The sequence below is a fragment of the Dicentrarchus labrax genome, unplaced genomic scaffold (assembly GCF_905237075.1).
Source record: "Dicentrarchus labrax unplaced genomic scaffold, dlabrax2021, whole genome shotgun sequence".
In the NCBI taxonomy this organism is placed as follows: Eukaryota; Metazoa; Chordata; class Actinopteri; family Moronidae; genus Dicentrarchus; species Dicentrarchus labrax.
Genome location: NW_026136718.1, coordinates 12,253,782 through 12,276,968, shown reverse-complemented (window position 1 = coordinate 12,276,968; position 23,187 = coordinate 12,253,782). Strand labels below are relative to the sequence as shown.

The following is a 23,187-nucleotide window of genomic DNA, read 5'->3' as shown; positions in this document are numbered from 1 at the left end:
GGGAAGCAGGTACCGTGAAGCATTTCGGATGGACAGGTGGGAGGGAGGCTGAGGCTGAGGAAGAGAGAGGGAGCATGGGATTTGGGAAAGGAGGGAAGTAGAGGGATAACTAGCCAAATGAGTTAAGGGACGGAGAGAAGGGGATATATTAATGTGTGTGTGTGAATGTGTGCGTGTGCGTGTGTGTTCTGATCCCAAAGCTGCTCTGCACTCTCTAAGCCGAGGTCAGACATTGCCAGGAGACTGTCATCTCTGTCTCTTTCCTAACAAGTCTGCAGCAAATGGCCTCTGAGGAATACACACACACAGGCAACCTCACACTCGGCCAAATCTACTTTAACATCCTACACTACTGAAGCCAATGATGTTAAGGTAGTTTCGCTCAACCTGGCACTAAACCTGGCACTGAGAGCAACAGTGGCATACATATGATGAATATTTACCGCATCCTTAGCTACCCCTCCCTCCATCCATCTGTAATCTACAAGGGTCACGCTTTCTCTTGTTTACCTCCTCTAAACAAAGAAAGAGGGAGTAATGAACTGCTAGGCACACACACACACACACGCACACACTGAGGTGATCAGGCAGGATTAATGTTTGTGTTAGTGGTGTTTGTGGTACAGCAAAGAAAGAGGGAGGGATGGGGGGGGATAGGAGTGGGGTTTTGGAGTGTGTGTGTGTGTGTGTGTGTGTGTGGTGGGGTTGATGCTGGGGCTCAGGGTCTAAATAATTTGGCAGAAACATCATCCATAATGAAAGGCTCACCTGAGGGATGTGTATCGCCCCCGGCAGTGCCTGTTCTCCGGCGTGCCCAGGCCTCCCGCAAAAGAAGCCTGACACAGGCGCCGTAGAGCTGGCTGAGGGGATTAGTGTTGGTGGAGAATGAGGCATGGGGAGGGGCTTTAGTAATGTAAAGCCAGGAGATTTAGAATTGATCTGATTAATATCATACACAGCTGAACAGAGATGTGTATGTGACTGGCTATTAGAAGGCTGAGATACATACATTTACCTGAGGGAATGTGCATAATGTGTGTGGCAATGAGAGAGCAAGTGTATGTTCATGCATCTGTGTGTATGTTCACACAGCTGCGTTTGAACTACAAGCAGAGCCAGTTCAAAAGGATTGTAGTGAAATGAGGCATGAAAGTAGCTCTGCACTGACTGCTGAACTAAAAGATTAGACTCCCTCTTTATTAGCTTTATTTCATCTCTAACACTGGTCACTGTATTCTCAGCTTGGGCTAATATAAGTGTGTGGGGTGTATTCACAAAGGTGCAAAGGTGTAGAGCTGGGGTTGTTGGATGGACATGTAACAGGAGACTGGATTTTGCATCCCTTCATAGACCTAACCCTGCTAATTAACTGTAAAAATGATCTTTCATTTACCTTAAATACATGTTTAATTATTAACTTTAAACATACTTAGCCATATATGACCATTCTTTATTTGGCATAAGAATGATCTTAGCCTAATCTTAACCATACCATAGTCTTCATGGACAGATATTTTGTGAAAACCAAGAATTAAAAAAAAAAAAAACAGTGGCATTGGATGTAAATGAAATAAAAATTTAAAATTAAAAATAAAAATCTTGTCATTTAACATAATGGTTTAGCAAAACCGATGCTCCTTTTTGGCAATACGATTGTATTGCTTTTACTATGACTGTGCTACTAGCATTGCCAGTACTATATTACAAGTACTCCACTCCCAGTCATGGAGGTAGCGGTGCAGTCTGTAATTCTCACTCTTTCTGTGTCTTGGTTTTTTCTCAGTATTTTACCCTCTATCTACTCCCCTTCCCTTTCTCTCTCATTCTGTGGATGGACAATCAGTCACCTTTTCCCTGCCAGAAGAGCTCTTAGTTAAGCCAGTTGTCGATAAAGACAGGGATATAGATGTCACTTCAGCTGAGAGGAGACACTTGTCCTGATCTGTGCGTGTGTTTGTTCTCAGGGTTAGACAAGCTTTTTTTTTTTTTAACTCAATTTTTATATTTTCTCTCTTTCTCTCTCTCTTTATCTCTTTCTACTGCTGTCTCTCTCTCTGTCCCCTGTCACTCTTTGCTTGTCTTAAGTGAAGGCTTTCACCCTCTATCAAGGAGGAGATTATCACTCTAAGAGCATTGATCCCTTAAGTGTTTGTAAGACTTCCAGCAATGATTGTGTGTGTTGGGTGTTGAGCAAGAGACACACAAATCGGCAGAGAGAGAGAGAGAGAGAGTGAGTGCTGCCTGGGTCAGAGTTCAGTAAAGGATTACTACTAGTTGTGGTATGGTGTCAGAACACTGTTAATGGGACTTTGATTTCCTTTAAAAGGCTTAAAGGCCTAATAGAAAGACTGACAGGTTGTTTTATATATGACCAGGTGACATGGAAGCCCAGAGGTGAGAAATGGGTCACAAGTTCAAATTCAGGCTGAGGAAAGGGGAAAAACTCTCTTCTTTCCACCTTTGGGTCAATTATATCCCAACTACACTGTATGTGGTCTGTAGAAATCAGAGTTTGTACAAGACATTTGGGGATATTGTGTTGCTTAAAACCTGCTTAAACTAAAAAGAAAAAGCTATGTAAGTACATATGCCTGATGCATGCCACCACACAGATAGTTTCCATACTGGCAAAGCAGACACAGTGACAGAGGTCAGAGAGTGTTCAGCCAGCAACCAGTTAACCCAGCTCTACAGGTCAGACCCCATCAGGTGTAATTGGGGGAGACAGGCGCTGCCAGTCCTTGTCAGCCAAGAGGAGAACCAGAGTAGCTGCCAGACCCGCACAGGGTGGTAAATGCTCCCAGCGGAGAGAGCAGATTTGTGGACATAGCCCTAAATAATGCTCCCATATTGAAGCCTTTAGAAGGAACAAAGCCAGTAAAAGCTGATAAAATGTGGAGAATTTACGCTCATGTTACTTTGCTTTAAATGTAAGAATAAGTCAAAAACTGTATTATACTGCAGTACTATAAGTAATTCCATCTTTTGTATGAAACCCCAAACCTTGCAAATACACTTATCCATGTTTTATCTACCTATTTAGCTATTTATTTGAACTGTAACATATCAGGTAATATGGTAAGGCTGATGATTTTTTTCATAACTGATTACTGATTATTTTCCCAATTAATAAATTTTTTTCCAAAACAGACACAATTTCCTTTTTTCTTATATACCTTAAACACAAAGATATAAAATTATCCACATCTTCCTACCTGAAAATTGGTTGGTTAAGTTCAAATGATATGCCATTTAAAAGGCAAATATCTCAAGATAAACTGGAACAAAAAACTATTTTCAAAATATAAAGCCAATTAATACAATTCAAAACATGATGAAATGATGTGTAATGTTGGCTCTTCTTTATTCCAGGTCAGTGATCAGAAATCAGTAGTGTTGTTCATTCATAAGAAACCAAGACAGCCAGTGATTCAAGAGCTGCCTCAGCACCACATTAGCTGTCTGTCAAGTGATTAGTCAGGCTCTGAGGTTGGAATTTAGAGACACCCACCTATCCATCCCTCCCACCCTCTATCCCTCACCATCCATCCCGCCCCTCTGCATTGTCTCTCCTCTCATTGCTCTGCCCTTTCTCTCTCTTTTTTTCACATCCATCTTTATATACCTCGATCTATCACAACTCCATCCTCACATCTACCTCCGTCGCTCCTCGTTCATCTTCACCCACATCTCAACCGCCATTTATCTCTTTTTCTCCCTCCCTCAAATTTTCCTCCACCCCTTACCTTCCTTAAAATGTCTTAACTACAGTCATTTAATCTTGTTGAGTCTCTGTTTTTACTTGAAACTAAAAACAAGCCTAATGTAGGGCTGAGATAATTTTACCAGCCTCTAAATATTATTTTTTGTGTAACAAGTGCCATGATTTTGAATTATAACCGTATGAAGGTGTTCATAATAACTTATAGACATCTATCGCCGGAAATATTGAAATAGGAATTTGTAAAATTGTGTCACAAAAACATTTCCAAAATGACTCAAAATTGTTTTTTTCCTCGTCTTTCTTTATTGCTTTAACACACTCTTCATTTACCTTTCCCTTCCTACACCTCATCAACCCCCAAACCACCGGGACTCTTATGCTGGGATGTGTCTCATTAGCATGTTTAGCGTGCCACATACTGAATGCAGAATTTTTCTGTTTTGTGCACGGTGAGGTCAGACACCAATCTGCTGACAACAACACAAACACAGCAAACGTGATTAACCTTGATGAAAAAAGACAAGTATTCTCTCTTTGTCTCTCTAAATCTCTATCATATTTGTCTCTCCGCACAATGAGAGGAAAAAAGAAACACATAATTCCCAGACAGGTACGTCCTAATTAAGCAACAGCCGAGGCTGCTCAGAATCAATGCCCTGATCCCTGGCCAGCAAGCAAGGGAGCTGGCTAATTCATGCACACACACCCCTCTCTACCCCTATAAAGCCTGGAAAATATTCATTTCCTGAAATGAACCAAATCATTTAGAATTCGGTCGGGGATTGATTAACATTGGGAGGCAGCGACGGTTCAATATTTATAACCATTGAGACTGATTCGAGGGCCAAATAATGGATCATATGACTGGAACAACGCTAACTTAATTAAAAACAACATAATAGGGAAATAAATAAATGTGCTCATTTTTGATCCAAGCTTTTCACTGGGCTGTATGTAAGTCAAACGAATGGAGTTATGACCTTTGACCTGATTTATACATGTACAGTTAGTGTGTGTAGCTGCTGTTAGGCTCTGGCATACGGGAAGCCTTGACTCAACATGAAATGTGCCTGTCATTTCCTGCTCTCAAGAGAGACAAGGAAACATCAGGATCAGCCAGTAAAGCATGTATTTCCCAGAATCCAGGCTTGTTGCTTAACAGCAACACAGAAAAAATGAACTGAAAGAACTGTGTACTGAGTGGGGACCAAAATCTGTTCACATTGTGGGGCCTCACATTCAATCTGGGGATAAATAGTAAATTAGGTTCCTATAAATAACACATGTATTTTAGTGTTGAGGACAACCCTGACACATGAGGGAAGTGCACGTATGCTGCATTTGGGGAACCTTATTATTATTATAATTATTAGATGTAAAAAAAATAATAATAATAATCAAAGATATGTGTGTAGACAGTAGACTTGAGGAGATGCATGTGGTTTGCAGACATTTTACATGTGAAATGTTTTAGCTCATATGCAGTTTCACATGGGAAATATTACAATTGTAATTTTTGCCACACTAGAAGCCCATGAGAAAAGACAAAGATACTGTATGATGCATGTGTGTGAAATGTGGCACAGATCATGCTTGCTGGTGTGTGTGTATGTGTATGTGTGTGTGTGTGTGTGTGTGTGTGTGTGTGTGTGTGTGTGTGTGTGTGTGTGTGTGTGTGTGTGTGTGTGTGTGTGTGTGTGTGTGTGTGTGTGTCAGCGTCTATGCTTGACTAATGTTTGTGTGTCCCTAAATAACTGACTCAGTGACTGGATTGGTGCAATGACAGCAGTAATGGAAAATACAGTAGTGGTGATTGCAGTAGGGCTACGACTATAAATGTATGTATAAGGTTCATAAAGTGCAATCCATGCACAGAGCGACTGCATCTAGTGCTTTTTCATCACTCTCTTTTGAAACTTGGTGAAGTGCTCGGCAAACACATGCTGATTGAGAAGTATTGGGCTCTCATCTTTCAAACAAATCTTTTTACCCCCATCAGCTTCCATCAGGCATCATTGTGACCCAGGAAACAGACAAAAAAATTCGCTCAAACTTTGTCCCCGACAGAAAAGCCAAACCCAGCTAATCATGTTTGAGTGTCCCGACTTTTCTTTCATCTTATCAGGAGTAGGTGGGAGTGTGCCCTGAAGCAATGAACCTAATATTTCTGCCTATTTTCTGTCAATTTTCGCCTAAGAAATCTAACATGGCGTGCAGTCGCCTCCTGACGCCGGCCGCCACTTTGTAGGGAATTCCTTGTAATGAGGCTGCCTAAAAGGCTTTCAGACTTTATCAAGCAATAAAAGCTCCAGGTCTCCAGCCCGGCACTATTACCTGGCAATGCTGCAGGCTGCTGTCATTAAGCAGCAGTTGCGGTGAGTTGTGTTGGTGGCAGGAACATTGAGGATCGCTGACTCTCACCCTTGACCTGAAACCCCCTTTGGCCCGACTCTTGCCCGAGATATGTTACAGTTTCCTAATGGATCTTGACATTTTCCAGATTATCACCAAAGTATCTCTCCAATTTACGGCAGGCTTGCCTTCTTTTCTTCTCCTTTTAGGTCTTATCACATTCTTACAAGGATATACATGGTGATAATGATGACCCTGTTCTTTATCTGGTTCCAAACAAGGCCAGTTATCAGAGAGTAAAACAACATTATTTGTTTAAATTGGGATATGTAAATTGACAGACCACAATAAAACACTTAGTGACAAATGAGTGATAACACAAAAAGCCACATCATTGTTGTTCATGGGGGAGCCAGTAGACAGAGAGCATAGTACAGGACTAAGTCATAAGGACGGTCACGCAATTAAACATGTCTCACAAACTAAATATATGTTTTATCAAATGAAACAAAATCATACCAAGTATACTGTGGGTGAATAGTCCCATTCTAACAAAAAATGGAAGCAGAGACAAGTTTCAGGCATTTTAGCTTACCTACATTACCTATTGATTTTCTGTAGTCCATAGAGACCGTAAATGTGAAACCATAGTGTATCCCTGCAAACAGTTGGGATAAAGACTTACATTTATTTTTTATAGTTTTTTCTTATGGCTCAAGTGTATCAAGATGGAACCAAAGAGACCTGGCTTACAAATGTAGTAATAAAATATACATTTTAAAAAATGGTTTTAGTACAATAACTTACATAATGTTATGTTTGAACATGTACTATCGGTGCCTAGTAAATCCAAAGCATGCACCTTTATCACAACAAAGCGCTCCTGCAAAAGAGTGGCAATGCAGTCGCAAATTCTCCCGCCATCTACCAGTAGTGTTAAGATTAGTAGTCTCTTTATGATTTTCAACACTATGCACGCCCAGTAACAGTCAAAACACGTGCAGCCCAGCCCTGCTCTCCTACTTGAATATGGTGACATCTGCACGGTGGCAGTAGGATTTAATACACACTTTAACTCACTGCCCCGCCAAAGAAATACAGGACATATCCCCTAAACTTCTGCTCTCCTCCATCAATACACTCTCTAACTACCGTAGCAGTGAGTACAACCAGACAAATGCTCCTGTAAAAGTTTTTTAACCAAAGAAAAAACCTTTTCCTCCCTCCTACCTCCTCCTCTGCTCCTTTCCTGCACTCCCATGTGGGGTGATTTAAGACGGGCAAGCTACGGAGAAACTGTTGCCCTCCATCTCTCCCCTCCTCCTTTCCTCTCATTCTCACTCTCCTTTGGCCTTATTACAGGCTGTCAGTTTATTATAAAACATTAGGAAAGCAGAGGGACACTTGCAGTTACTGTCCTATCGATCGGCAGGGATAGATTCTGTGATTTAGAGTCAGCCTCTGCCTGCGCCCTCCACATTCTCGGTCTCCTATTAAGGCACCAGCGCTTTGCTTTGGCTATTGATGTCTCAACATTAACAGTTACAAGCTGCTACAGAAAATCAATGTTCAACTTTTATTACCGACTGCATAACGCAGAGGACCTCTCGCCAGCTGGTACTTAGCAGTCAAAAGGAGGCACGGATGCTCCACCCGGCACGTCAGGTGTTTTCTAAGTGATATCTGCAGTAATATCTATCATGTGTACAGCATATAGGAGCTTTCAGGGGCCAGTTGAGGGCCTAGGAGCTTAGAAGTACAGCATAAGAACGTATAGCTCTCCAAACAAGTTAGCATATACTTGCAAATGTCAGTCTCAATGCTTGGACAGAGGCTTAATAGTGTGAATGTAAGACAGGCAGGGATACTTTTATCTCAAATTCTCCACATATACAATGTGCCAAACATTTGCACTTTTCTTAAATCACTTTGAACACCGCCGTCAACACACCTCCAGTTCCCCACCACAAAAACACACATACAGTACACCACCTAAATGTCATCAAGCTAAAAATAACGATCGATCCCTTCAACCACCTTCACCAACCAGCCATCCATCCATCACCAGAATCAACCTGGATGTGTGTGTGTGTGTGTGTGTGTTGTAACCCAGGTAGCATGGATGTAGAGCGGCTCAGGCCTCTCAAACATTTATGAGGGGCTACTGAGCAGCGGAACGGCAGCCCTTCTGGGACAAACAGCCCCCGGTCCTGTACTCTCAGTCCCGATCAATGGAAGTGAAGTTCATTACACACACTTTTCAGCCGAACGGCGGCAACTGATTTTTATTTTATTTTTTACCCCCACCTCCCCCGATCGTGGAGCAACCCACCGCTGGGGCTGCATTACACTTACTTGTTTACGTGACTGCGTGTACAGGGGAAGACGAGGGCAGGGAGTGTGTACCGGTGTGCATTTGTGTGTGTGAACAGGGGCTGCTCCCAGTGGCCAGAGCTTGAGGTTATCATTATGTACAGGTCGGTTCGCTGCAATGCTAATGCTAATGCATTCTCAGTGGCCGCAGCGCAGGTCCCAGTGCTGTGCTAGCTAGGTTGCTACCCCTCTCCAATTAAAGGCTGAGGGAAGTCTGTTTGGGGTAGGGAGGACAGGCTTGGGCTATCCAGGGCCCTGCGGAGAACAGGCTCACATTAGACGAGGAAAACAGACTCAGAGAACAAATTGTGCATACATTGGAGTGCTGCAGAAAATCCCACTCTTGACTTTTGTTGACTGGAAATCATCTATTCCCTGGCTGTGATTTCATGCAGCTTAATAATTTGTTTAGATGACTTATTTACTTTTATTCTATATCACATACCCTTACTGTTATCACACTGAGCCAGCTAGCTTTACCAACTACTATTAAGTTTGTTGATGGCAATTTTAAACACTGCGATAATCTTGATTCAAAAAGCATGGTCTCAAGTGCATCTCGAGAAAGACAAACTGTGAACAAATCTGAGCTGATTCTAGCAATCGAAAGAGCATCAATGTTTCACTCCCAAGCTCTAGATTTACAACAGGGCTGTGTGTCTGTGTCTGTGTGTGTGGTTTGCAGTGTTACATGAACAACTGCCACAGTCATGCAGTGTATTGATCAGACCGCCTGCCGCGACCTTACTTAAACATTACATAGAAAGAGCAGCGAAGAGTTACACAACCCTCCCTACGGAGCTCTCTCAAGCAGTGATCACTCTTTCTTGGCAGCTTTTTATTTCTTTATTTTCTTGCTCTCACTGACACACACACAAAACACATACATGCATACATGCACACTCACAAATACTATATTATACAGTATTTATAAATTAAATAAATATACATAGTAGCGTAACACACGGGTAGCCTCGCATGTAAACACACACAATAGGAGGGTGGTAGTGAGGCCCCTCAGTTTTTAAGTGTGTCACAGGTCACCTGTTCAAAAATACATACAAATGCAATCAGATGGACCCCAGCTTTACACACCCGCCTTGTCAATCATTTGTAAAGTTGTAAATGTGAATGGCAGCCCTTCACTCCTTCTATCAGTGTCTCAGTAGGAGCTACAGTGTTAGTCTTTGCGACTCACTGTCATTTCCGCAGCAAAGACAAATCTTTACGATAAGACGTTTATGGCCACTGTAGCTCATGATGTGTCATTAGTGGTACTCACTGGACAATCATTACTATACGTGAAATTTAAAAGACAAAGGTGTGGAATGCACTCAGCGGTGTAATGGTTGATCCAGATAAAAGGGATAGCACACTAACCTATTTGAAATGACTTAACGCATTTAGGATACTAATTGTGCAATTTAAATCGGTCATCTCGTAGTTTCAAAAAGTGTTTGAAGAATTGAACTTTTGATTTGTCGCTAATTTCTGCTCTGACTTTACCCTTGCGAGTGTGTGAGCCACCACATGAAAAAACGCTGATGATTAGAGTAGAAGTAAAAATAATCCTCTACATTCACCTACCGCCCTGATATCACAAATGGAGATCACTGGCATCACAGCACTGCCTGGCATGTGGATTGTCGGCCATTGTGTTCCTGTGTGAATGTGTACAGTGCAGAGGCATGCGTTTAAACTATGGTGGTGGTAAGCTATATGGTAGTCAGGTGGCTGCTATAAGATTATACACTCGCTTCCCTTTGCTCTTTGAGCTTCTGTGTGTGTGTGTGTGTGTGTGCGTGCATGCCTTTGGACAATGTGGTTACAAGATACTCCTGGCAAGGCAGAGAACAGCAGAGCTTTAAGGTGGTGTGTGTGTGTGTGCATGCTGTGCGTAACCAGAGACAGTGATTAAATGTTTTAAAGCACAGATGATCCAACAGGTGCTCTGGCTCGCTGTCTCTTGTTCTCCCACCCTTTCTCACTCTCTCTCTCTCTCTCTCTCTCTCTCTCTCTGTCTCTCACTCTACATTGAGCCCCCACCCACTCTGTGACCCCCACACCCAAACCATCACAGCTCCTTTCTTGTCTCTTCAATCTTGTCCTGAAGGATATTTTAAGCAACAAAGCCCTGTGAGTGCACTGTCTTACACACACACAGGCACACAGGTTGAGCATAGCTATTATTGTATTGCATTAAAAGAAAGAAAAAAGACAGCAACATGGTAGTGCAATGGAAACCTTTGGAGCTGCTGGCAAATGTTAGAAAGGAGGATCAGGGAGCCAACACATGTTGAAACATAAGAGGGCATTAATAAGTCAACATTCTTTTCACACACACAAACCTACAGTACTCCTACATGCAGTATATCATCAGAAAACAATGTTGTGTAATGTAAAGCAATATTCCAGTTCACTGCCAGACATTTGTCATGCAAGCTGGCCTCTTCAAGCTGCCTTAGAACGTAAAGTTGCACTTTAGTGCCACCTGGCACTGATATCCATAGCTACTGTTGGCATTACACTGTGAGCCTGTACATTCTTACAGTGCTCAGAGAGGTTTTTGTCTGACAAATGGACACAAAACTCAAAAACCAAGCCTTAAAACTTCCCACAAACAAAGATATGATAAAAGAGAATAGACAGGAAGTCCACATCAGAAAAGATTTGCTCTGTATCAGATGCCAAAATATCAGTTGATACTTCTATTCATACCAAGATGTCTCAGAGGAGATAAAAAAGCACTTTAAACATGAGCTGCTAGTTTTACACTGATTACACGAGTACACTATTGATTTTTAAGGCATGAGTGTTAATTTTCCAAGCTATTTCAGCTGTTTTTGTTGTTTACACTGTTTGGGCACAAGCTGGTTTCTTTTCTAACTGGTAAAGTTACCATCCCATGAATCCTCGGGGAAGTAAAAGTCCAGTATCGTTCTTTCTCCTCATGTTCTGTTGTTTTTGGAATTGTACTTTTACAGTTGCTGCAAATGTGTAATGGAGGATACAATAGCACACACTGAAACAGGCCCATTTTGTCTCTTAAATTCCAATAAAATTGGTAAAACTCTCAAACCACAGTGGGTGCAGAACACAAACAGACAGCCACAACCACAGACAAACACTCCCCAACATCTTTTTTATTAAGCAAGCGTATTTGTGGTTCATCCTCAAAAGTACTCATTTCCTCTTATTTCCTTGTATTGTGCATTTGAAAGTCCTAACATTTGGCGCAGTAGAAACATCCAGTAAAACCCCAGTTCTCTAAATCAAGACCAGCTTGGAGAGGTAGTGTGCAAACATGTCATCTTACATTAGCCCTGAGGGGGAGGAGAGAACGGCCACCGCCATCAAATACTTTCAAATAAATTAAACCCCAATTTGCACTTAAGTTGACTCCACTTGTCACATGACAGGGGACGAAAATCACACAGAGAACAAAGAAGTTTAAAGATGTTGGTGGAAAACATGCAGCACGCTCTTTCTGCACTCTACCTGCTGGCTTCCATCATCAAATGAGAACGAAGCGAAGGAGGAGGGAGAGAGTGGGGTAGATATAAAAAGAGAGAGTGTAGAAGAGAGGATGGAGTGAGAGAGGGGGGGAAAATGACGCTATGGATTAACTGTCCTTCATGCTGAAAATATACATCCCCAGGCGCTTGGCACTGAATTATTAATTCAAATTTGTCAGAGAAAGAATGAGAGAAATCTATTGACGGGGAGACGGGCCCTTTAATGGTCTCATTAAAGGGGAGGCTTCCCACACCAGAAACCTTCTGTACTGCTGCAGGAGTTTTCAGGGCAGTGGAGGGTTGTGGGGGGTACTTGACCCCCCAATGATTTTCTGTCACTTTATCATAAACAAGAAAGGTTGACATGCCCCTCTCCTCCCCACGCCCTCCCTCCACCACCAAACAAACCCTGTGTGTAATTAGCCAAGGGGTGCAAAAGTGCACTGAATGTAAACGAGGTTCACACGCATGCATTGATACAGACAGCGACGACACACACACGATATGCTTCGCCTGTTTCTACTGTTGCTGACAGGTATAAATAAAGTGAGAGGTAAAGTCTAGAAGAGCCTCACCTCACAGGTACAGCCATATTGATTTCTAGTTCATTAGAATTTTACTTTTTTTCCATTTCACTGCTCCATAGATCATTTCCTTAGATTACACCAAACACAGTGACTTTTTGTCTGGATCGCTGTTAGATTTGAGCCTGTCAGTCAAGTGTTAGCATCATTAGCTGCATATAGCTACATGACTGGGAGCTGTTTTGGTGAGGGGGGTTAACTGTCCGTACAATCCAGACGGCATTAGGAAGGTGAGAGAGCAGAGACCTGTGGGTGCGAGTTTGGCTCATTGAAAGGCATTTGGGTTTGCCTCCAAGGGGACTAAAGGTGTGTGTGTTGGGTGTGGGGGGGACTAGAGGGACCACAGAGGGCTAAGCACTAGGTTCATTGCTGATTCAAGTCTCTCAGTATCCCTCTGGTAAATGGATTTTCATAATGCTGAGACAATGTGATTATTTTCACCCCAGCAATATAACTTGTATCGCAGTGAGTCGGCAGCTTGAACAGCAGCAAAAGGGGCCAGTTGACAAAATAATAAAATGAAAAAACAAATGTAACAAGCAAAACTTCTTTTGAGCGTTGTTTTGAAGTAAAATAAAAAACACTTTTGGCCTCTTTTTTGGCATTTTATTTCTGCCTCACAAACTGTCAGCTCTTTGGGTTGTCTCCAACCACAACATGTGCAGCCTAAGTTAATTTCCATTAATGTTGAAATTGTTTACTCTGAAATGCCTATCGCCAGAGAAAGTTTTCTCCAACCAATATTCCAAAACCAAAAGATATTCAGATATAAATCCTAACATGAGAGAAGCTGGACACATTAAATATGTGTCTTTTCTGCTTGATAAATTACTTAATTTATGAATCAGTTATTACATTTTTGACAGCAAATAACTATGGTATAAAATGTGACCTATCCCTTTAATACTTAGTCCCACTGATGATATCCTCCCTGCCTGTGCCCATCTGTTAAAGCTCTCAAAGTCCATAATAACACAGCCACTGACAGGAACAAGTGATACAGGATGTAAATTTGTTTTCCCTTTCACCTCAGGATAAATCCCAAGCACCTTCCAGCCAGCATAGGCAATGAGAGAAGCTTGTCTCCTTCCTGCTCGGAGCACCTTTTCTCTTGTTTATTTTATCGGACCTAAGGCACTTTTCCCTTCCTCTCAATATCTCTCGACCTCTCTCCGTTGCCCGCCAAGCCCACCAACCCATCCTTGGGCGAGAGAACTGAACCAGCCACTACCTGTTTAGCTTAACAACACAAGCAATGTTGTCGGCAAAGGTTTAGATTTGACTTAATATATTCCCAAATGGACTGTTCCTGCTTAATTCTCTTTCATAGCCGCGTGGCGTTTGGCCCCCTGAGTGGCTAAAGGGAGAGTTTGATGAGTCGGTGGGCAAATTGAGCCTTCATGCTTTATTCTGACATGCTGACAATAACCCGTCCCCATTGGTGGCCTGATTCCAGAGCCAGGAACTGTGAGACAGTTATTATGCATTGTTAGCGCAGAGGATATTTGGCCTCTGGACATTGGGCTCTACGTTAGCTTGAGGGCATGTAGCAACAGTATGTTGCTGTATGTCGATGAAATAAAGGGTCACTTTTCAGGATGAAGGGTCACTGTTCACTGCCTAATGAGGCTTTTGTTAATGAGTGTAAAGGATACTTTCTGAGATCCTTTCGCTCCATTAGATACAGAAGAAAAGAAGACTCAAAATTAGCTATGGCTGACAGATGCTTTATAGGCTCAGATAAAACTGTACACCAAGGGGTATATTTTAGGTTGTTATTGCTATAATAAATATATAAATAATGTGTACACAAAATATGCAGACGTGACATTTAACCCCAATTCACAACAAATTGAAACATGTTCTTATCCCATCAAAACAAGAATAACAAAAAACTGACTGTGGTGTTTCAATGTTAATCCTAACCTATAACCCCATTTTATAGCCTAAGGGCACCAGCGTGCTCCAACCAAAGTGCTTGTTGGATGGTAGAACAGCATCTGAAACCGTGTTCAAAAATATATGGAACTTTCTGAAAACGAAGAACACCCAGCTGGAAAAAGACAGGAAAAAAAGACAGGACTTGAACTTTTCTTTCTTAATTTTATTATTTACAACTATTTCTATCACTTTTTGTATGGTCAAATGAGTGCAGCACCACATCTGTTGTAATAACCGTCTGGAGAAACTGTCTGAAAATGTGCGCCATTATGCCACTATATTTAAATCATTTTTGTGTCTCGCTCCTCTCTAAGACTGCTGGCTTTTTACCCTGCCCTTCAAGTGTGGCGTTTGAAAAGGCTATGATAAACACTTTTGCCAACACATCGTATGTACTGTACTACTTTTCAAGTCTTTTGATCCCCATCTGAACCCCCAAACGGTCATGTTTTACAGCACGTAACAGTGCTTTTCTGTAGTTCAAGTCATTGTTACTAGAAATCAGAACCCCAGATGATAAAACTGACAATAGATAAAGTCTATTGAGCTTATACATGATCCTCTTGTATCCTGTGAAAGGATAGTTGTGATGCTTGTTATCCTGTTAGTCTTTGGTTTATCAAGTCTCAAAGAACCCGCATTAAATGTTAAAGAGCATATAACTCCAGTTTCACCCCTCCTGTTTTTTCACTCGCCTCTAACGTGGAGGCATCGTATCGGAGAAAGGGAATTCCCCAAATGGGACTTGGAGCAAAACAAGGAAGCTGAGAGCTCCAGGGAGCAGGGTAACTTGTTTGCTGGCAAGCATAGATAGATGAGGACTGAAATACTCTAATGGGGAAGCAGAACCTCCTGTAGAGAAAAAAAAAACACACACTTCCACATGAAATGCTGTCAGCGGAGTATTGATGGGAGCTGAGGTGAATGTGTGTGTAGCTGTAGTGTTTGTGTACTTCATGACTTTATGGTGATGTAAGGATAAAATGGAGGGTAAAGGGGGTTGCTTTTCTCCAATACAAAGCCCAGGTTACATATCAGGGCAGTGCACCATAACTCAGATAATAGCCTACTTAAGTGATACTGTTAACCGTGCGGCCATTGCTCCTTGCCCTGTGAACCTTATTTGCTTTGATTGCCCTTGCTGCCCTGTTTTTTAACACCACACTCATACACAAACACACAGCCACATTCTCCCAATGAACACGTAGCTCTACATGTTGCTTATTGTAGGCAGTCCTTAGTCCTCACTTTTTCCCGTCAACCTAGCCAGAGTGAAAGGTTATTGGGTTCTCCTCTTTCAACGCCCCTGTCTCTGATTGGAGCCAAGCTGTGAGGCAGATTAATAATGAATGAAGTAGCAGTGGACAGTGTTGACTTGATAACAATCCAGTACGGTGCAATAAAGAGGACTTGGCCTGGACATGGGTTCAACTACTTGCTCTTTGAAGCACCGCTGCTATAGTAAAAGGTGCTTCAGCTTTGATAAGACTCGTATAAACGCCTGTGAAAGTCCCTATTGGAAGAGCCGAGCCTCTAATTCCCGCCTATACAGGAAGTGACCAGTTTGCCTTCCACTCACGTTTAATTGGCCAAGTTTACTGACAGCACTTGACTCAATAACCGTTTATGACCTGAGAGTTTTATGTGTTGTTTTTGGACCCAGCAGGAAACACATGTTGTGAAGTTTTGAAAGGCCGAGTGAATTGGCAGCATGTGACTGAGAGGTTTATTGATTGGGGCACTAGAAGTGTAATGTGAGAGACCATGGTGTTATTTTGCCATTTATAACCGCTGCCTTTATAGCAGTGTCCTATATGAAGATGGCATGACTTGAAATAGTTGATAGTTTTATGAGGAAATAGCATTATGGAAAATAAAGGTATAGGGGTGGTAAAAAGGTTGTGTTTTTGTTACCTTAGAATGAGCTGTTTTTATCTACAGAGCGGGTCCTCTTTTACAGAGTCTGCCATGTTGAACCGCCATTTTTCTACAGTAGCCCAGGACGGTCAAACCAACCAAACACTGGCTTACAGTTTCTGCATCCTCAGTGCTACATGGCACTAAATCCTACACGCTGGTCCATTAACTATTCTATCTTTTCTATTACAAATGATTTCTATCTCAGTAAAAGTTGTTAATATAAAGCTAAAATCATCATCATGTGGCAAACAGGAAATCATTTGTAAAACATTTATAAAACATTTGTTATTATACACTTTTTTATTTTCATCCACCATGAACTTACCCTAACTTTAACACATTTTTATCAAAAGTCATTTCAAGAGATTAAATCTGAGCAAATAAAGCTTAACTTACTTTTTATTAAATTTTGGCTTCTAAGTCTCAGGTCTTACCCAACTAAGATCTATTACCAGGCTGGCTCGTGCAGTATACTAGTGCAGTATTTTTCTACCTCTTTGTTTCTTAAAGTCATAAACAAAGTTTGCTCTTGCAGAGAATGTTGAACTTTGACACCATGTGATGTTTAATTTTTCACATCACAGTGTCCACTCGGTGAGGCATTATTGAGATCAGAGTGAAGTAATGGAGCGAGTATTTGCATGATTGAATGTGTATCTAAAGGTTGTGTGTGTGTCTGTGTGTGTGTCTGTGTGTTTGTGTGTGTTTGTGTCCCTAGAGCAAGTTGATTGTAAGGGGCAGTGTAAGAGCAAAGGAAAGACCATGCGGACACACACACACACACAGACACACTCACTCACTCATAGCACAGAGCAGATCTAGTCTAATTAAAAAGCACAGCGGTGATTTCAGAGGCTCTGTGAGAGTGAGAATGAATGTGTGTATGTGTGTTTGTGTGTGCTATTGCATTAGGTCGCTGGCTTCAGCATGATCGCCCGTCAAATGAAACGATGTATTCCACGGGACCTCAGGGTTTCCATTTGAGTATTCAGACGCGGCGCTGCAACGAGCTGTGGCTGTTTTATGTGAAAAAAAGTTGATAATTAGTCCCACAGTGACTGAACAATGAGATGGAGAGAGAAGGGGGGAGGAGGGGGGATGGGGGGGTGGGCATTGAGGGAAGAGGAGAGAGCGCTTAGCACACTTAATGCTCTGACCTGACACTGTCTGGGAATCATTGATTAATTGTTGATTTTTTTATTTTTGTTTTATATTTATTTTACCCCTAACCCTTTTTACTCCATCGCCCCACCTCTTTTTGAATGATCAGTAAATTATAATCAATCCACTTGTCTGATTTGATTGTCAACAAAATTAAGAAACATGTCTCATCAACCTGTGTTTTCGGTCTGCTTATTCACTTGCCCACTGGTTTTACTAACAGGAGTAGATTTCCAGCTATTGTCATTTGTGCTTTTAATTTTTTTTTGGAAGCCCTCATTCATTATTTTTTCAAAAGAGGCTCTGATAATAATTAGCAATTAAAATGCTGTCTTTTTGCCTCATTTTCCCCTAATTAGCTTGACAGAGACATTGGGTACTAATTCACTGTAACCCCCCCAAAAAAAAAAGAATCCACACATACACCCATCAAACTCCCCTCCACATGCATACACACTCATGCAGACACACAAACAAATCTTTCTGAGAAACCATGGCAACACCTCATATGTTTTTGCTGTGATCTGAGCTCACCTTGTCATGTTGTTGCAGAATTAACCAAATCAAACTCAGAAGAGGCTCTGACATCCCTGAAGTGATTATTTGGCAGCATGAGATGTTGATACTGCAGAGAACACATTAAATTAAAACATTTACAGATTAAATCGCTTCTGTACCTAAAAATATGTGCTAGACAGAATATTCCAGTTTCATATTCTAAATTTACACAATCTAATCAATTTTCAGACTTTTTGTTCGGCCTTGAATATGAAGATTTTTTGCCTTTTATCTATGTCCAATATTCAGTGGTTGTACAGTATGAGGGGCTGTAGCTACCACTCAGGACACTGAGGTCATGTCTTCTGTATTTTTTCTGGGAATTTGGGGATTTTAACAACGTGAAAAGAGTTCATGTTCTAAAATTCAAAACGACGCTAGTATGTTTAGACTCAATTTACTTAAATTTTGCAACCTTTAGGCCAAAAAAATGAATTTAATGAAGATCTGCAGCTGGGCATTGATTTCTGACCCACACAAAACCTTACTTTGGGGAATATAAACATGTTATGACCCTATTGTTTTTTTCAACAAAATATATCAAACTGCCCACTTTGCATAAACCTAATACAGTATACAGTCTGAAAAGTTTTCTGATGTAAATCAGAAAGTATTTGATTAGTCAATGAGCCTGATCAAGCCTTTAATGCCAACTTTTAATACTTGACACATTTCAAAACAGTGCTACGAGTACTATTAGTTATTATCAGTATTTCGAATAGAACTGAAAGATTTGAGACTAGGGGAAGTTCAGTGAAGGGTTGGGGAAATCTGACGTCCTGGCTATAGCCTTCATCAGTAATAAGCATACAGCCGTTCACCACATATTTAAGACTCTCTCAGCAACTCAGAAACTCCTCTTTCCATGTTTTTGTTTAATGTGCAGATGAAAACAAGTCTGTTTCTCTTGTTGACCTGCGTAGGACGTCTGTGTGTTAAAGCCTAAAGCCCATACTCTACTATTGGGGTAGCTTATGTAAGGCCATATTAATGCTTCTCTGAGGTGTTGGTAGTGTGAAAGGCGGTTCAGGAGTGCGATAGGGGGTCAGACAGCTGAGTGGCAGCAGGAAAAAGCACATGTCATGTTTGTTTGGAGCCTCCTTTGTCACAGGCCACACCCCTCCCCCCTTTTCCTGCCCTCCTCTTGGCCTTATTTAGCCCCCCGCCGTGTCACCCAGAGGTCAGGGTGAGCATGCACACGCTACACGCCAGCTCATACATACACAGGCAACACAAGAAAAGACAGACAGACAGACACACACACACACACACACACACACACACACACACACACACATACAGATTGTAATAGCATGGTAGAGTGCATCATAGATGGAAGTGCCTTGAAGGACCTGCTTCTCATTCTCTAGACCTCATTAGCTGCTGATTTATCTCCCCCCCCTTCCTCCTAATGCTTTGGGTGGGTAGATGGGGTGTATGTGTGAGTGTGTGTGTGGGAACGGGATACTGTGAGAGAAAGAAATATTATGTGTATTTCCATGGATTATTGTCAGCGCATGTGAGTGTGCGTGCGTGTGTGTCTGAGAGAAAGCCTGAGATCTGGTGCGAAAGATGGTATATTTTAGTGTGTACTGGTCTGGAGGTGTCAACTATACACAGGGACTCTGTCATTCCACATTAGCCCGCTGTGAGCACACTCGACCTGGGGTCAAACAGATTAATAAAAGATCACACACACACTCACTCATATACACACACAGCTCTGCTATCTGATTAAATATTCTGCAGCCCTGCGCTTCATAATCATGACAAGTACACACAGCGCTCTGGTCCACCATTATCCATTTAGCAAATTTTTGTCTTGTCTTGCAATAATCTGCTCAAACCCCCAGTGAGCTTATTATTGTCAAGGAAAAGTGCTTATAGCTGTGCGTAAAGGTAGGATTTTGGAAAGATGCAAAATGTATTTTGCACAAGGAATTAATAGTAAGATTTAAAAAAAGAATTCCTGCACTTTTATTGCACCCTGTAGTTTTTCACAAGACTGATGCTTAAAAAAATTCACTAACAATTACAACACATTCTGTTTTTTTATTATATAAAAAGATGGTGAAGGCGTTAGGTTAAGGAGCAACTCTGGCGCTAATATGACTGTAACTCTGCCCTACATAATTCATGGACTCCTGGGGAACGAATCTCTCAGGAGGAGAACCTTTTTACCCGATTCCCGCTACATTGCAGTCTCAAGAGATGATTCAGAGGAGAAAGGAAGGAGAGTAGTGGGGCTATTTCGTCATGCAGTGCAGTTTGAAGTGCTCTTTAAAGTAGAAAAATAAGTCACAACCAAAGATGTCAAGTTGTAGCACTGTCCCCTGATAAATGAGAGTACCCATTGTTCTAACCATTTTGTTTTTTTCTTATAGGAACCATTATGGCCCCTTAATTTATCTACAAATTGAGGATACTGTGGCACTTTAAAACTTGAGTCTTGAGTAATAGTTTCTGAGTTGTAATTTGACATAACATGAGACATAAAGGCAGGTGATATTCAAATGTTTGCTAGAACATTAATTGAGAAAAGAAATTCATTTTAATAAACATGATTTTTAGTGTGGTAGTGCACACAATTACCTTTGTGGAGTCAATATAACCCTAACAGGTTATTATTATTTTCATTACTTTGTTCTTATGCTTCTCAGCCCCCACAGAGATTGTTCCAGTGTCGTCTGATCTAACCTTTTTTCCGCTTCTTGTTGTAGATGTGAAGAACCTGGAGAACTTCCACCTGGTAGAAAGCGTCCAGGAGCAGGTGAATGCAGCGCTGCTGGACTACGTCATGTGTAACTACCCGCAGCAAACGGACAAGTTTGGCCAGCTGCTTCTCCGGCTGCCGGAGATCCGAGCCATCAGCCTGCAGGCCGAAGAATACCTTTACTACAAACACCTGAACGGCGATGTTCCCTGCAACAACCTTCTCATTGAAATGCTACATGCCAAGAGAGCTTAGGAGGGGACTGCACTACCCACAGTGCAGTTGTGCAGACATCCTGAGAGTTTTGCTGCAGCCCAGAAACTCCAAATAATGCTTTCACCAAACTGAACCTCTAGCTCAGACTTGACGGTGTCATGCGCACACACCAAGAACAAATGGATCCCTTTATTCTAAAAAAAAAAAAAAAAGTCTGAAAGAAGAGCCGCTTCTCCTCAACCACACAAAGACAATACTTAAAGGAAAAAAGCAAGACAATTGAAACGAACACTGCGTTTGACACTTCGTGATGGGATGTAATCATCTGCGCTAGCCCAGACTACTAAGACTGGCAGGCTGCAACTTAAAGAATTAACAACCCTTGAGTGTTTTAGTGCTGGTGACACTGTGAGAGGCTTTTTGTGCTGAGGAAGGAAGCTGAGAAACACCAGCCATCTTTCAGCTTTGTGACTAGAGCGGTGGCTTATTTTGGTCGACGATCCTCCGGCGTGCTCTGAAACTGAAACCGGCTTTTAGCTGTCGTTGGTACTGTAAAGACAAACGGACAAGCAGTCAGACAGGCCAGAGACTCTTACCTACTGTCATGTCTGTTTTTTGAATTCACATAAGACACCTGCCACGGCAGCTTGACCTGACTGAAAAGGTAGAACTGATGGTTAAAAAAATGAAGGTCTAAAAAAGGAACATTCTTTGATGAACAAAATGATAAATAGGCCAATAAGAAGAAAAATAAGATGTTTTTTTTTCTCTTGTAATGGAAGTCATTTGCTTCTCATGGTCACCTTGTGGTTTCCCTTTCTTATTCCACCTCCCTGAATCATTTTAAACTATGTACCTCAGAAAGACCAGTGTTAAATAAATTCAATTAATAATGTCAGCTGAAACAATTGTATTTATAGCCCTTTTTTCCTGCAAAAAACACCCTCCCTTTTTATTATTTCATTACAACTGGAACAAAAACAAAAGTGTGATTCTGGAGACGGAGGAGGATCGACCCTGCCTTTGTCCGGAAAGACCAAAGCCTGCTGCAGAACAGAAGAAGGAAATTACAAAAACCTTAATAATCAGTATTATAAGAGAAAAAAAAAAAAGATTTGTGATGTCACAGTTATGTGAGTCTTGCCTTATTTCATTACCATGCTAGCTAACCGTGCAGATGTGAATGGAAATATGTACAAATATATATATAAAGTATTAATGTTGTAAAAATTTAAAAAAGAATAATTCAACAGGTGTTTACATTCATGTGGTCATATGGGAGAGAACTGTGATGAAGCATAAATTGCAAAGCAATGATTTCCTAAAAAATGAAATCAATGAAATGAAAAAAAAAAGAAAAAAAAAGATCCCTCTGGTTTGCTTTCTTTGGTGCGTGTACAGTGTTTTATTTTTTATTTGTTTTGAGCAGTAGCCTACTTAAATTATGTCGTGAGACACTAAAATCACAAAGGAATCACACTTAAGATATACATTTTTATCTGTGTCTGCTGGCATTCAAACATTTGTTTCTTAAGCATTTCTGTGTAAGGGTTCCGTTTCACATTCAACCTTTTTTGTAGACTTTTCTTTTCTTTTTTTATTTACAGTGCTTTTACCTTTTTGATGTACAGTATGTCACTGGTTACGCTTAAAAATTAAGATAATTTATTGCGTCTCTGGGTTTCCATCTATGTGTTACATGACGTGAGGTGTCCGCACCAGAATAAATTTGTTTACTGTAGCATGTTCTTGTTTTGTTTCCACAAGTACTTCGGAGATGCAGGTCTGGAGCAAAATAATGGGCTATCCAAAAGAAAAAGAAAAAAAACACCGCAATTTCTCTGGTCTTTTTAAATGTTTATGCAAGTGTGTACATTGAAAAGAGTATTGTATTTAAGCGAGTAGGTGTGAAAGATGTTTGTGCCACATCAGTTTTTCTTACTTAATTTCAACCTGCATCATTGTGCTGTCCAGTTTGCTCTTGTACCAAAGATTGCATCTTTCTGGCTGTGAGCTGTGACTTCTAGTAATGTGTCCAAAATGAACAACCCCCCCCCCAAAACATGGCACCCTAAATTATTTTCATGTGGAGTTTTTCACATGTACAGTAGTTGTTGTTACTGTTGTCCC

The 23,187-nt window shown here is 41.3% G+C and overlaps 1 protein-coding gene across 1 annotated transcript in view; it reads left to right on the top strand.

Moving 5' to 3' along the window:
* nr5a2 (nuclear receptor subfamily 5, group A, member 2) overlaps positions 1 to 22,798 on the top strand; it is a 68,822-nt gene extending 46,024 nt beyond the window's left edge. Inside the window, exon 7 of the mRNA XM_051375932.1 lies at positions 20,849 to 22,798. Coding sequence (XP_051231892.1) covers positions 20,849 to 21,096 — 248 coding nt within the window. The 3' untranslated portion in view covers positions 21,097 to 22,798. The remainder of the gene's footprint in view (positions 1 to 20,848) is intronic.
* The last annotated feature ends 389 nt before the right edge of the window (positions 22,799 to 23,187 follow it).